Source organism: Lates calcarifer, linkage group LG5 (genome assembly GCF_001640805.2).
Source record: "Lates calcarifer isolate ASB-BC8 linkage group LG5, TLL_Latcal_v3, whole genome shotgun sequence".
Taxonomy (NCBI): Eukaryota; Metazoa; Chordata; class Actinopteri; family Centropomidae; genus Lates; species Lates calcarifer.
Genome location: NC_066837.1, coordinates 13519678 through 13533349, shown reverse-complemented (window position 1 = coordinate 13533349; position 13672 = coordinate 13519678). Strand labels below are relative to the sequence as shown.

Sequence of the window (13672 nt, the reverse complement as noted above, 5' to 3'; positions counted from 1 at the left end):
TGCCATAGGCTGTGGTCCACGAGCAACCTGTTGTGAGCGCCGGTTTTGTGTAAAACATTTATTATATCCAATATGATTAATCATTCTTGAAAGGTAGTCTATAAATAGAATGACTCACAGTGCAGTTTACAAGGATAAGTGTGACAACACTGTGAATTCAGGGCTTTTTTAAATGTCAGCTTCATGTAGGAATGATGACTTTACACATGTACATAACCTGTGCAGCAGAGATCTAACAGTATGTTACCATGGTGATTGTGGCTCAGTTAAAATTGAGCCAGTTTCATGTTGAAGTAAGCTGGCTAACCCACCAATCTTAATTAGCGAGACAGCCCCTTGTAGCCAGCAAAGATAAATAAAAATGCATAATAATTATTTTCTCACTCACTTTGAGCAGATGCAAAAACTATAACTCAATTATATTCCCATTATTTTATTTGATGAGAGACTGCACATTGATTGGGCTCCCAGTGCTTTTGCAATGTTTTAGCATGGTGGAGTAATTGTCTGCATTTCCTTCATTTAAAAAACACTTTCAGTTGCTTCCTCTTCACAATATAACCCTGGCGTGCTTTGTCTTCCAGTTTGCTGTGGTGGATCTTGAAAGCAGCTTGACAAACTGATTTAAATATTCTCAAGGTTGTCAGTCAGAAATCAAGCCTCTTATTAGTCAATATTACCGGCATAGCTGTTAAGATCATTATAACTAAATTTCATGGTATTTGACATTAGCCCTTAAATGCTAATATTGCCTCGAAATCATTTTACAGACGCACAGTTCACTGGTATAGTTTTCTTCTCCTCTGACTTCAGACTAAACCCTTTAATAGGCTAAAAATATTTCAATGTTTTATGGTTATCTCTGATTGAATAATTGATTCATAGTATTAATAGTATTGAGCAGATTCTGGTGGTATCTGCTCCACTCTTCTCAGTTGCCAGGACTTTTTCGATGAGTTACTCCATTTCATAAAATGACCAAATAAAGAAAAGCATCACTAAAGCTAGAGAGCCAGTCTGTAGCATAAAAAATACAGTGTCGCCCTTCAATGCACTAAAACTCAACAACCCTTTTTGGCATGTTTGTCCTATTTAACAGCAATGTGTGTGAAACTACAACTGCTGAGACGGGTCTCGTGCAACTGGGTTCTAATATTTACCTGTGAATTTTGCTCAAATGCAGGTTGTGCACATGTTTGTTTGTTAGTATACAGTGACTAATTGTTGCTATTTATACCTCGAGTTTGGTTGATGGTTTCTGCGTTAAAAGGCACTGCCGCTAGGTATTTCTTTCCTCTCAGGTATCCTTTTATCTTTCCATCAAAGCCAGTACATTAATGCTATGGAAAAATACCCGCCATTCTTAATTTATGCATTTTCAAAGTGTCACCTGTTTGTTATTTATTTGGACAGAAGACCTCAGGCGAGGGAGGCAAGTGCAGGGAAAACTATCTGATCGACCCACCAAATCTCTTCAGGCCATTTCCTACTCTTTTCATTGTGTATTTGAGGGAACTTTACACTGTATGTCCATTTTCAGAGAATAACTCTTTTAATTGTGTGATGTCTCTGCCAGAGTCTGAGCTTAAACTCACAATGAGGCACTGTATACTGAAAATGACAACACAGGGGAACGTATCATATCTGTTACTCAGTGTTATCGCACAATGGGGTATGAAGTCAAAGAAAATTGCCCTTTTCAGCTGTCAGTGTAGGAGGTTTTTTTTTATTCAGTTTCTCTTTCTCTTTTCCTCTTTGACTCTTTGCCCAACTTTGTCTTTGTGTTTCTCACAGACACCAGAGGAGCTGGAAGATGACTCAGACTTTGAACAAGAGGACTATGATACTCGCAGCAGGACTAGTGTCCAGACTGAAGATGACCAGCTTATTGCTGGACAAAGTGCTCGGGTGAGTACATGTTCACTTCCCCACTGTGTTGCAACTTCTGGAATGTGCCTCAGTTGTGGAACCTGACATTTAAAGAACAAGATACAGGGGAAAAAAAACAAAAAAACATTGTTGTATCAGTAGTAGGCTGAGGTAGAATTTGAGCTGCAACCCATCCCCAGAACCCACCCCGTTCCCTGGCCATACTTGAGTCGATTCATCTAAGTAGTTCCACTTACATAGCATGAAAGTCCATTTAAATTATTCTAACAAGCGGGATTATTTTAAATAAACACTGTTCGGGGATGGCAGGTGTAAAATTGCAATCACAAAAACAAACAAGTAATTACCAAATTCCCCTCAGATGCCAGACAAAACACAAAATACAGTATAGAGCTGTGCCAAGGCTTCAGTTGCGATCACCAGGGCCTGGGCTTTGTTGCACATTAGCAATTTTTCACTTGGGCCCAGCTTAAAGAACATTAAGAGGGTATCAGTGCTTGCTCCCCTCCAGCTACAGAGAGGCTGTAGCGGTGTGTTGCATGTTGAATGGATTGTGGATGGCAGGAGTGTGACTTGGCCCAATGCCTCTCCCTGTGGCAAAGGCCTGTATTATACTGCCTGAGTCTCTACACAGTCTGCACACGGGGGTAATACACAAAGAAGGGAGGAATAAATAAAACCAGAACGGCAGCTTATTGTTGCTGAATGTATGTACTATACAGCTATAGCCTCCATTGTGATGGCTTTTGATAGCGGTTAAAAAAAAAAAGAAAGAAAGAAAGAAAAGCAAATTACCCTGTATCCTTTAAACAATCTAAAAAAACACTGATAATGATTGATTAATACTAAATTAAGCATAGCAGTACGGTTACATAATAATATTGTGCAAAAGCTTGATAACATTAGCTGACATTAGCAGCTTTAATCGACTGGTCATACCAGACCACTCAAGGCTGTGGCAGCAAAACCTCTGGAGGAGATTTCACTGTGAAATGCCCTCTATTGTGTATTATGTAATATTGTCATTTTTAACACATCTAGCAGAGCCAAGACCTCAAACAAATGACAAAATATGTTAGAGTCATTGCTTCAAAACAATACATATAGCAGATTTTTTTAACTGACATATATTGCAGAACAAATAGTTTGTTTGTGCATGGTTGGTGAAGGTTTGGTTAGGAAATGTCTTGTTTGAAGTTAGCCAAAAATTATGTATTGGGTTAAAAAAGACTAATTGGTAGAAACCAACAGCAGTGTTAACGTCACACCCTTTGTTGACCCATTCATCCGTCAACAGTACTGTGTCACTCTACTTCCACCTTTACACACGACAGACGGGAGTCGATAATCCACCCTAGAGATTAGTGTCAGTTAATGTAATATAGGTCATATTTGGCGTATGAACAAGCAAGCAGAATGATGACTAGTAGCATGTATTTTTCATAAAATTGAAACTGCCCCAGGGATGTGTTTTATTGCCCTAATACAGAGCAATAATATAGCATATACTAAAATGTAAAATATCAATTTCTCATTTCTGTGTGTTTGAAGTAAAACATAATCTAAATTCTACACCAGCGTGTAACAATTTTTACACTATTCCTGAGTAGTCGAGAAAGTAAGTTTTGTTTAATTAATCACTCAGTTCGACTAGCTGAACTAAGACAGAACTCATAAAACTTTAACACTGTCAAATCTGAATTCCAACCATGAACAAAAAGAACAGACCCAGGCTTTGGGTGCATAATAGCTGATCCAGGATGACTGTGGGGGTCCTGAGTGTGAAGTGCTTTGAGTTTGTTGTATGTACACTCCCACTAAAGCTCCCGCAGAGTAACATTGCAGGGCCATCTGAGCTTCGACGCACCAGCGCTGCCACACAAAGGAGCTTCACAGCACCAAACTGTTAACTAGTTTCCCTGGCACTCGACTGCGCTTTGAGTGGGCAGCTCTTCTTCGGAACAGTTTGAAGTCTCAGCATGTCCCTTTGTCATAACTTGTTACTGTAATACAGTTATAAAATGCGGATTGAGGAGTGACGTGGCTCAATATAATGATCGTTCACCAGCACTTGATTAGCAAGCAACGCATTCAAGCTTGCATCAAGTAAATACCCAACAGTGTATCGCAGCGTGTTATCAAACGTGATTACTCCTATTAGTTCATTTAGTTGGCTTTGTTGTGTAGTGCAAGCTATACATCTGGCATACTGACGAGGCCTCTCTCACAGTTAATTGATATTGCCTGTTTTTCCACTCATAGACACTGTTATGCCCTCAGAGACTAAACATTTACACACGCAGAAGGCGAGCACATCCATAAAAGATGTGTTTGCCACGAACCACTGGTGATCTGCCTCAGCCTGTCGTGTCAGGATAAAGCCTGATGTCTTCTCACGGTCATGCCAAGAGTGCGCCAGGCGCTACATTTCTATTCAAACAGACGAGAGGAAGCGTAATCCATTTTCTCCATAGGAGCTGACATGAGCACACTGAGGTTTACAGTCATGATCCCTCCAAGCCCCTCCAGTGCGCGGGAATCATGCACAGGACACAGGCCTGATATCTCCCTCTCACTTTCTCGATCTCGATCTCGTCTCCCTCTTGCTCGGCATAGAAAGAAATCAAATCAAGTTCGGGGCAGTCCCAGGAGCCTTTGTTCCCAGCGCTTTGCCTTGTGTGGTGCTCCACTTGTCACTTCTATTATACTTACGCATAAAGCTAAGTTATTAGAGCAAACATGCATAATGAGAAGGCAGAAAAACACACAGGGGAAGGAGGCCTGTACATAGTGTCTCTTTCTATTAGAACATGTAGACGCAAACTCTGCCTTTTCTACAACACATCACGGATAATGCACAGGGAGCCAAATACAAAGCCCCCCCCCTACCCCACCCCACACACACACACACATACACACCCAACATCTCTTAACACAGTGATTGGATAACACTGTTGATAGGTCATCCATAAAATTGAACTCTGAGTGTCTGGGCAGTTTATTTCAAATGAAACAAATTAAAGTCATTTCAAGACGCCGCGCTCGGTGAAGAAACCCGGAAAGCGCTCTAATCCCTGCAGACGTAGCCGAGTCGCAGAGTGTATTGGCACAGCACTCCCTCGGCCGGATTTGCCACTATGTTAAGCTCCCAAGGCCCGCTCCTTGTTGTTATCAGTAAAGTAGGGGAAGGGATTTGGGGATAAGTGAATTCTAGAGAGTGGGGGGGTGAGGGTTGGAGGGGGTTTAGGGGTGGGGGGGGTTCACCAAGTGCCTTCCTGCTCCCCTGACGTCCCAATTGGCTCATATGTTTACCCCTGTGCTGCAGTTTTCTTTTGTATTCAGAAGCCCTCTCTCTCTCTCTCTCTCTCTCGCTCTCTCTTATTCTCTCTCTTTCTTCCTCCCAGACGCTCTCGCTCTTTTGTCACACCATTTTCAGAGAGAATTGGAATACCAACGAAATCCCTCGCTCTCTCTCCCCAACCTCCCTTGATCCCTAATTTTAGAAAAGGAATTTTCAATCCAAACTGTTGAGTTTCAAGAGACTTTTTGCTCCCTTTAGCTGTTTGGGAGAAAACTTCATCTTGGTTTAACACAGCTCTTGTGTGCAGAAGACGGGTGGGGAGGAACATTTTGATTGCTCTTACAGAAATAGCCGTACCAAAAACTACTCTGATTCTCAGTTGACATTCTTTACCTGACTCGTAGCAATGGCATTTAGCAAAAACCATAACAGCACCCACCATTTTGACACCAGCGGCACACTATATGGTGTAATTGTAGAAATAAGTGATGCCTCAACAGTTGGGTGCAAGAACGATATGAACATACTAACGACCGCCCTCAGGTACAGAGGTCACAGAGATCTGCTTGGTGGCTCGGCGCCCTCACCTGTGTCGCTATTGATTAGGCAGCAGTCGCGGTACAGCATTGCCTGCATTGCATATATTTTCAGCTACATTAAACATGAACATGTAATCAGCAAACCATACCCCAGGAACTGCCAGTGCCCACAGAGAACCACAAGCTGAGAGCACATGCATCATTAAAGTATCTGGACTAAAATGCCCTTTCTAGTTCTCAAGTTTATATTTACAACCATTCGTACTGTTATTCAGACCGATTCAAATTTAGAAACAGGTTATAGTTGAAATCAACAGCACAAATAAAACTTAATTGAAATTATACGCAGCAGGTGTTGTGTTGTACAAGACAAACTCAAACAAGCAGGAGTAAAAGTTTGCACAGTGTTGATATTTGGCATCTTGAATCTGACCTTGTCACTTCCCGCAAGGTAACTGCAAGCTCAGCACAGTAGTGGGGAGTGATGATACTAACTTCCCCTCCAGTGAAATACAGTACAGGTGGGTGCTGGGGTGGAAGTGGGGCTATTTTTTTGAAATTCACCGTGAACAGCAGCAAAAGCAGCGAGTGTCAGCACAGGTTTCAGGTGAGTGCATAATTGTTTAAATATGGGGATAACAGCACTTGTTTGTACTCACAAAATGTGACAAAAAGTATACAACATGGTAAAAGGGGGGTCCCAGTGAAAAGATAATGCCCTGTGAGTGGACTTGACTAGCTGGCAAGCTTCACTTCACAGTTCTGTGTTTGAGATTTTTGAACAGAACTTCATTAGTGCTAATTAACTAAGCCAATAATGAAAGCTTTGATTTAGGTAGCTGTCTTATTAGTGAATTAATCTGTGGAGGTGTAGTTGACTTGTGCATGGGCAGACACACAGTAGATGTTTAAATAAATGATGGTGTAGCTACCCCAGAGCCAGTAACTGCTGTGTGAGGAACCATAATTCATAGCGACGCATACAAGCTTACCTGCAAAGCAAATACAGGTTTGCCCTACTAGAATCACCAGTCTGTTTTAAATCACTGATTCCTCATTGAGCAGTCTAAATACATTGGTATTTGTTTTAAATATGAGCAGTGCTTTCACCCCACACGCTGTTTAATGGGATTTTCTGTTGCACTGTTGTTTGTGTGTCTTGGCACCAGCAGCAGAGGAAATCTACATTGGGCTTCGAGGGGGCTAGTTTTGCGTGTTTGTTTATGCCATTCTGTTTTTTGCCACCCTCCCCTTCAAGTGAACCGCCATCAAAGCTTTGCACCACTTTGCTCAGAGAGTGATCAGTAGGCCAGAACTCAGAGACACATCTGTTAGCCTCCGATGACAAAGTTATGCCTCCGTGCTTCTCCATGTTTGTCAGTAATTTTGTTTCCTCTTTTTAACACCCCACCCCATCAAACTCTGTTCCTGCTCATTTTCTTTCTAAGAATTTCAGGAGGACAACTCATCAAATTTTTTTTGTTTTCATTTTCTTCCTAGCACATTTGCCAGGAGACATGAGCAAAGTGACGCACTTTGTCACTGATCTCACCCTGCACCCCTACACACCAGCTTTGCTGTGAGAGAAGGGAAAAAGAGGACAAGGGTGATTATTTCATTAGGAGAATAGCAATTCTTGGAGGACAGTCAATAATACGTGAGGTTAAAAAACAATGAATGGTGGCTTCTTTTTTTTTTTTTTTTTACTGTACTCGTTTTCGCTCTCTGTCTCTCAAGTCAATAGAATCGACCTAATGGAAACCAGGTTACTCTTCCTTCCATCTCACCTCCCTGACATAATGTTGAACAAATGCATTATTCATTCTCTGGTCTAAGAAGCCGAGGTAATTATACATTTATCTCCCAAATAATACTGGGTCCTTACTGCGCCTGTGACCTTGCCACAAGATTTATGCCGTTTTGTACCTGCCCCCAAAGGCCGCTGAGAGAGCAAATGTATTCTCATAGAGGGAAAAAAATGAAGGCAAAAATGAATTTGCTCTTTATGGGTATAAGATGTCAGGGGGTTTGAAAAGGTCCAGTCATTAAATGTAAAGTTTAGAACTTTATTTTGAAGCATTTCAGAAGAGCAGAGATAGTCAGACTCTAAACTCAATGTTCAAGTTTTGTAGGGCGGATTAAAAAGTAGACTGAGCAGAAAAAAATAGAGCAAATGGTGCTACAGCTCTCCCTTTTATATACACTTCCTTTTATACTCTTTCTTCTTAACTAATCCCTCTCCTTATTCGCCCCTTTCCTCATTTCCCTATCGTTCCGTCCTCACCAACCTTACCCCCCACCCCCCCTTCCTCCTTTACCTAAATTCCTTTCCTCTGGCATTTCCCTTATTCTGAGCCATGTTCTCGATTTTATTTTGCCCCGAAATTTACTCCCCTCTAACAAACCTTCACTTCTAATGCGTCCGTTTCCTCCGTACTCCTGCAGGCCATCATGGCGCAGCTTCCCCAGGAGGAGAAGGCCAAGATCGCTGAGCAGGTGGAGAGCTTCAGACAGGAGAAGTGCAAGCTAGACGCAGAGGTGGCCAAATGGGACGACAACGGCAATGACATCATTGTGCTGGCCAAGCAGATGTGTATGATCATGATGGAGATGACTGACTTCACCAGGTAAAAGTGACAAGTATAAAGCAACACGTTTTAAACCTACAATGACAGAGACAAGCTGTAAACCCAACACTGATGTATTACATTTTATGTTCATATGGTTAATTTGCTCACAAATAGTTGCTTAATTACACATCTACACTCCAGAGGGAAATATCTTTAGCTGCTAAATGCTCCACTTTGCTCACCAGCTAGTCACTAACTGTGTCTTTCTGCAATTTGGTGCTGGTTAGATTGAGTACAGTGGGTATACAGAGGGATTTTTTTGTTTTTTTTTTTTTGTTTTTTTTTGCTGAACACAGCTGCCTACTGTGTCTGAGAACAACAACCAAAGCAGAAAAGCTGTGCACTATAAAAGCAAAACTATGAACTGAAAAATGATGAAAAGCTCTGTACTGGCCAACAGAGTCAGGTGATAATTCTCTAGGGGTTCATCAGTATGAGTGACCACTTTCTCATACAGGTAGCTTTTTTGATCCATTGTTTATATGAAAAAAAATATTCTAACAGCTTTAAGTACATAAAGTGACAAGGGTAGTTTCTGACAAACACTCTTGCCTTTGCAATGTTCCATACCCCAGCTGTAAACAGTTTGTTATAGACAAAGTGTCCCAGATAACCTTTGTTTTAATCAGACTACGTAGCGATGCTGTGATTCAGAGATATACTGTAATGGATAATCTGTTTGCATCTTGTCACTTATGTTTACTAAAAGCCAGCAGCTTTCTTTTCAATCTCCCCCATCTGGGCTCAACGTATCTGGGAAATCCCTAATGCCTAAACTGATGTGTATCTGTCTCGTGTACAGAGTTGCGATCCACTCCACAATTACACGGCATGGAACCAACCAAAAAGAACAAAATAAATAAAAATCTGAGCCATGAGTGATTAGTCTTGAGTGATTATGGCAGTAGTGCTGTGACTGCACCATTATTGCTTGGCATTGACCCCAGTGACTCAGATTGGCATGAACAAACCGAGTGGAAGCGTCAGCTTAGCACTGACTAAGAATGAGACATCACACGCAGACAAACACACTTATCCTAGCCACATTAACTTTGCCCATGCTGGCAAATCAAGACAACACAACACAGAACACAGGCTCAGTTGTTGGCCATTATTTCCCTCTCCTCTGTTATTTCCTACTGTAATTGCCCTGATAATTCTTCTTTTGCTTTTAAAAACATGTGTCTTTTGTTTCCTCGTGCTTCAGAACACGTCTTTATGATACACCCATTAGGGAAAAAGGTATACCATTTTTGTCGCATCCATTATCTGCAGAATCTCGATTGTCACATCTCGTGTTCCTGCTGCCAGCCACAGCAAATTAGCCACAGCGCAAGCTTGTGTGACACAGGGACGAGCTCGGCCCTTAAAGGGAAGCTCTGCGTGTCCCCCGCCTGTGCGGCTCCACCCACATTCACTTTTTCCTTCTTTCTCACTCATTGAATTTTAACAGAGGCAAAGGCCCCCTGAAGAACTCCTCAGATGTGATCAACGCAGCTAAGAAGATTGCAGAGGCTGGTTCCAGGATGGACAAATTGGCCCGCGCTGTCGCAGATCAGGTAGCTTTTGCAACTCCATTTGTGTCTTGTCACTGTGATTTTTATCCATATACTTTCAGTTAGTCTGAAATTGTCTCTGACTGTGTCACCATAGCTGGCTGCAGAGCAAATTCAGATTTAGAATAAGTGGGCAAGGCCATTGGAAATCTTTGATGTGGGCATTGACGATCCCAGCCGGAGTGGTGGACTGTGTTGCCGCTTGAGTTCATCTCCCAACTGGGCTGATATTGAGAGAGCAAGACAGCAGAACCAAGTTGTGTCTCTAATATAATTAGCTCCCAACCGAGGTGTTGCATTCATTATCAGATGAGTACCTCTCTAAAACACGCTGACAGACCATTTTCAATATCTAATCAATCAGTGCTGTGCTGCGGGAAGATGGGAGTGAAAAGAAATAGGTCTGTACGATGTGTATGTGTGTGTGTACACTAAATGAAGTGGGAGGTATTTCAGAATGCTAGCAGCACTCCAGGTCATGCATAATGTTCTTCTTCATTTCATCTGTCTCTAATAAGCAGTGAGAATAAACTAAAGCACAAGACTCACTGATTCATCAAGGCAGCCTGTTGTCATTGTAATTGCAACTGCTGTTTGCTAGCAAACCCTTGGAATAATTATCGCTGGTTTCAGTATCACACGCTGGGCTTCTTTGCAGTGCGGCTAAGCCTAAGAGATGTTGGAGCTCACATCAAAATGTAGAGTTGCAATAATCAAGTCTCACTCTGGAAGCCCAGCCACTGCCATGAGGCCTGCACACATGATCCCCAACAAAGCTGTTACTAGAGTTATTTTGTGGTTTAAGATATAATCAACAAACTGGTCTTTCATGTGTATGAGGATGCATATTCGGGTATTAATGCAATATTGATAACTAGAAAGCATTTACTGAATCTCTACCTCTACATTTTATTCAAATGTTACTTTAGACCTGCGTTAATTGATATTTTTGGTCACATTGGGGCAATGCAACAAGGTGTATACACAGCATGTGAGCCAACAGTGGCTTATTTAAAAGTGCAGCAGATACACAGCAATGTAAGTCCAGTATTCACTTTCTTCTCAGTTCTCCAACAATCTTGAGAAAAAAGAGTGTCTGATTGTTTAGCTGCTAAATACCTCACTGCAGTTACCAGCTAGTCTGCTATTTTTTGCTGAGCAGACAGCGAATAGAAGAAAATAGAATATTTCTAATTTTATCTGGATCCAAATCAAAATACACACCATTATTGAGAGCCTCATGCCAGAAAGTTTTTCATTTAATGTCACCAAAAATAAACACTTATTCCTTGCCCCATGACCTTACTCTCTACCAAACTGTAATAAAATATGCTGGCAAAGTACTGATATAGCTGGTAATTAAAACAAAAATGAAGAAACTGACTGAAATAAATAACTAAAACAAGCCATTTGCAGTGTATTACCCTGAACCCATCATGGAAAACAAAACCTTTCCAAGCCTGTTTCGAAGTGCAAAGGCAGCTGGACTTTCTTAAGGTTCTTGAAGACGTCTTCTTTTGTTGTTAGAAAAGAAGACTTCTTCAGTTTTTCAGAACTGACAAGAAGAAGGATGAGAGGCAAAACATCTTCAAGGGCTGAAGAGGCCCCATCTGAAGAATTCTTTCAGATGAGAGGCGAAACGTCTTCAAGAACCTCAAGCAAGTCCAGTCCACACCAAGTACCATGACCTGGACGACTGAGAATCTTCACAAACATCTTTCCGAGCCTACATCGCTATTTTCTGTGAAGGCATTTTAAGTTAGTTTAAACCATTTGAGGGGAGTGATCCTTAGGGTCCCTAATTCAGGGGTACACAGGTGGTTAAATCTAAGTACACAAAAATGTTCCTCATATTGCAGAGAAGATTTTCACCATCTACTGCACATTGTCTTCACAACGATGCATCTGCAAGCCTTCTGCTGTTAGCACAGCGCAGTTTGAGTTGCCGTAGAGCATGCTAAGCCTTCAACCGACCAGAAGGCGTCTTTAGTCAGAGCTGGCACTGTTGTTCTCATGTCACGCTGTCCTGCTCTCCAGAGCATATTGCACTACAGAACAAAGTTGCGGGCTGTAAATGCGTAACTCTGTCTGTTACGCCACAATTACCACAAACAGAGAGATGAAATTCAGGAGTTTTAATCTGCCTGAGCCTCGTATATAAACATTTCTGCCTGTTTCTATGTGTGAGAACATTTAGTCTCAGTCTCAGTCTGCGTCTGCGTCACGGGTTACGCGTGTTGTTAGAGCAGGATCTGGGACAGAGAGGACAAAGTAAGCATGAACTTATCTTTGTGTGCTTATGCATTCACTTCTTGGCATGTAGGCTGCCGAGTGATGATCAGTGTTTAACAGGGTTTAGGTGGGAGTGAATCTGTCACATGGCAAATCACTGGCAGAGCCTGTGTCTGAATCAACAGTTGCTGTAATGAAAGAGCAGGTGGCTTGCCATTTTTAATTCTCACTTAAATGGTTCCTAGACCAGTGTTTACTGAATATTCAAAGCCTTCTGTTACACTTCCAGAGACATCATAGCTATGCTCAGGACATAAAGAGGACCTTTTTGTTTCCAGCATGTTTTTTTATGTTGTTGTTTTTTTTTTGTTTGTTTTTTTTTTTTTAAATAAAGGTGTTTTCATGCGAGGCATTTAGAGCATCTGTTTGGCATGCCATTCAGTAAATGGACAGAGTTGGTTAAAGTTAAAACGGCAAAAGTTTGCTTTGGTCAAGCATGTTAATGGGATTACACAGCAAATAACATAACCTTGATTATTTGCATTTCTTCTGGATGAAGAATACAAGCATTTTGCATTTACACATTATGGTCGGTAACCTGTACAGGTCGAGAGCACTGCGGCTTAACAGTAAGAATAAAGGCTGTTCCCCTGCTTTCAGACAGGTCCCTTAAGTACCAAACCTTGTTGCCATGGCTCCACATCAGCCCTATTGATGAACACGTGTGAAGCAGAAGGCAATTCTGTGTGGAAGGGTGGAAGGACGGCAAGCTCTTTCATAGTCATTTAAGCACAGCACTTGACGTAGAAAAACCCCTGGAGGCACCTCACCCCATTTCACTCCAGCAATGCCTTTTTTTCTACTCTATTTCTCCCACTCCATTCTCCCTACTCTGCTTCATTCTTTAAATATGCCTTATACAGACAAAATATAAACAACATATATATATATTTATTTATGCAGTGGAGGCCAGCTGCATAGTGTTTTGAGCAGTACTGTCATGTAACAGTATATATCACTATGCCTCAGATAAGCAGTGTGTGACTGCAGCACCATGTGGCTTAAACTTTAACTGCGGTGGTTGTCGTTGTTGATGTCTGTACATTTGTGGAGTTATGTTAAGGTTGTTATATCAGGTACCACTGAACATAAAAAACATAAAGCTGCAAACAATAAACATCACAGGGTAAGTGTTTCTGTTCTTTATTTTTCTCTTTTAGTAAAGTTTTAGTAAATGTTCCTCAGACAGGAGCAAATTCTGCTTTTGTCTGGGACTATTTATGGTAGTAGAATGGTGTACGTGGCATTGACTCAAAATAAACAGCAGTGACAGTGTCCATTGTAATGAAGGGACACGTAACCCAGTGCAACTGTGTGGCTCGTTGCTGTATTTTTCACGTTTTTAAACAGTAATAGAGGCTAAACAGACAGTAATTGTCAGTAAGAGCAATTCAGTTTGTGGTTGTTCACTGGGATTTTTTAACAGTAAAAAAAGTTTAGAGCATTGTTACGGTCTGGGAACCG

The 13672-nt window shown here is 41.5% G+C and overlaps 1 protein-coding gene across 1 annotated transcript in view; it reads left to right on the top strand.

Moving 5' to 3' along the window:
- ctnna2 (catenin (cadherin-associated protein), alpha 2) overlaps nucleotides 1-13672 on the top strand; it is a 296082-nt gene that overhangs the window by 274613 nt on the left and 7797 nt on the right. Inside the window, exons 14-16 of the mRNA XM_018695805.2 lie at nucleotides 1795-1908; nucleotides 8176-8357; nucleotides 9814-9919. Of these exons, the coding sequence (XP_018551321.1) occupies nucleotides 1795-1908; nucleotides 8176-8357; nucleotides 9814-9919 (402 nt within the window). The remainder of the gene's footprint in view (nucleotides 1-1794; nucleotides 1909-8175; nucleotides 8358-9813; nucleotides 9920-13672) is intronic.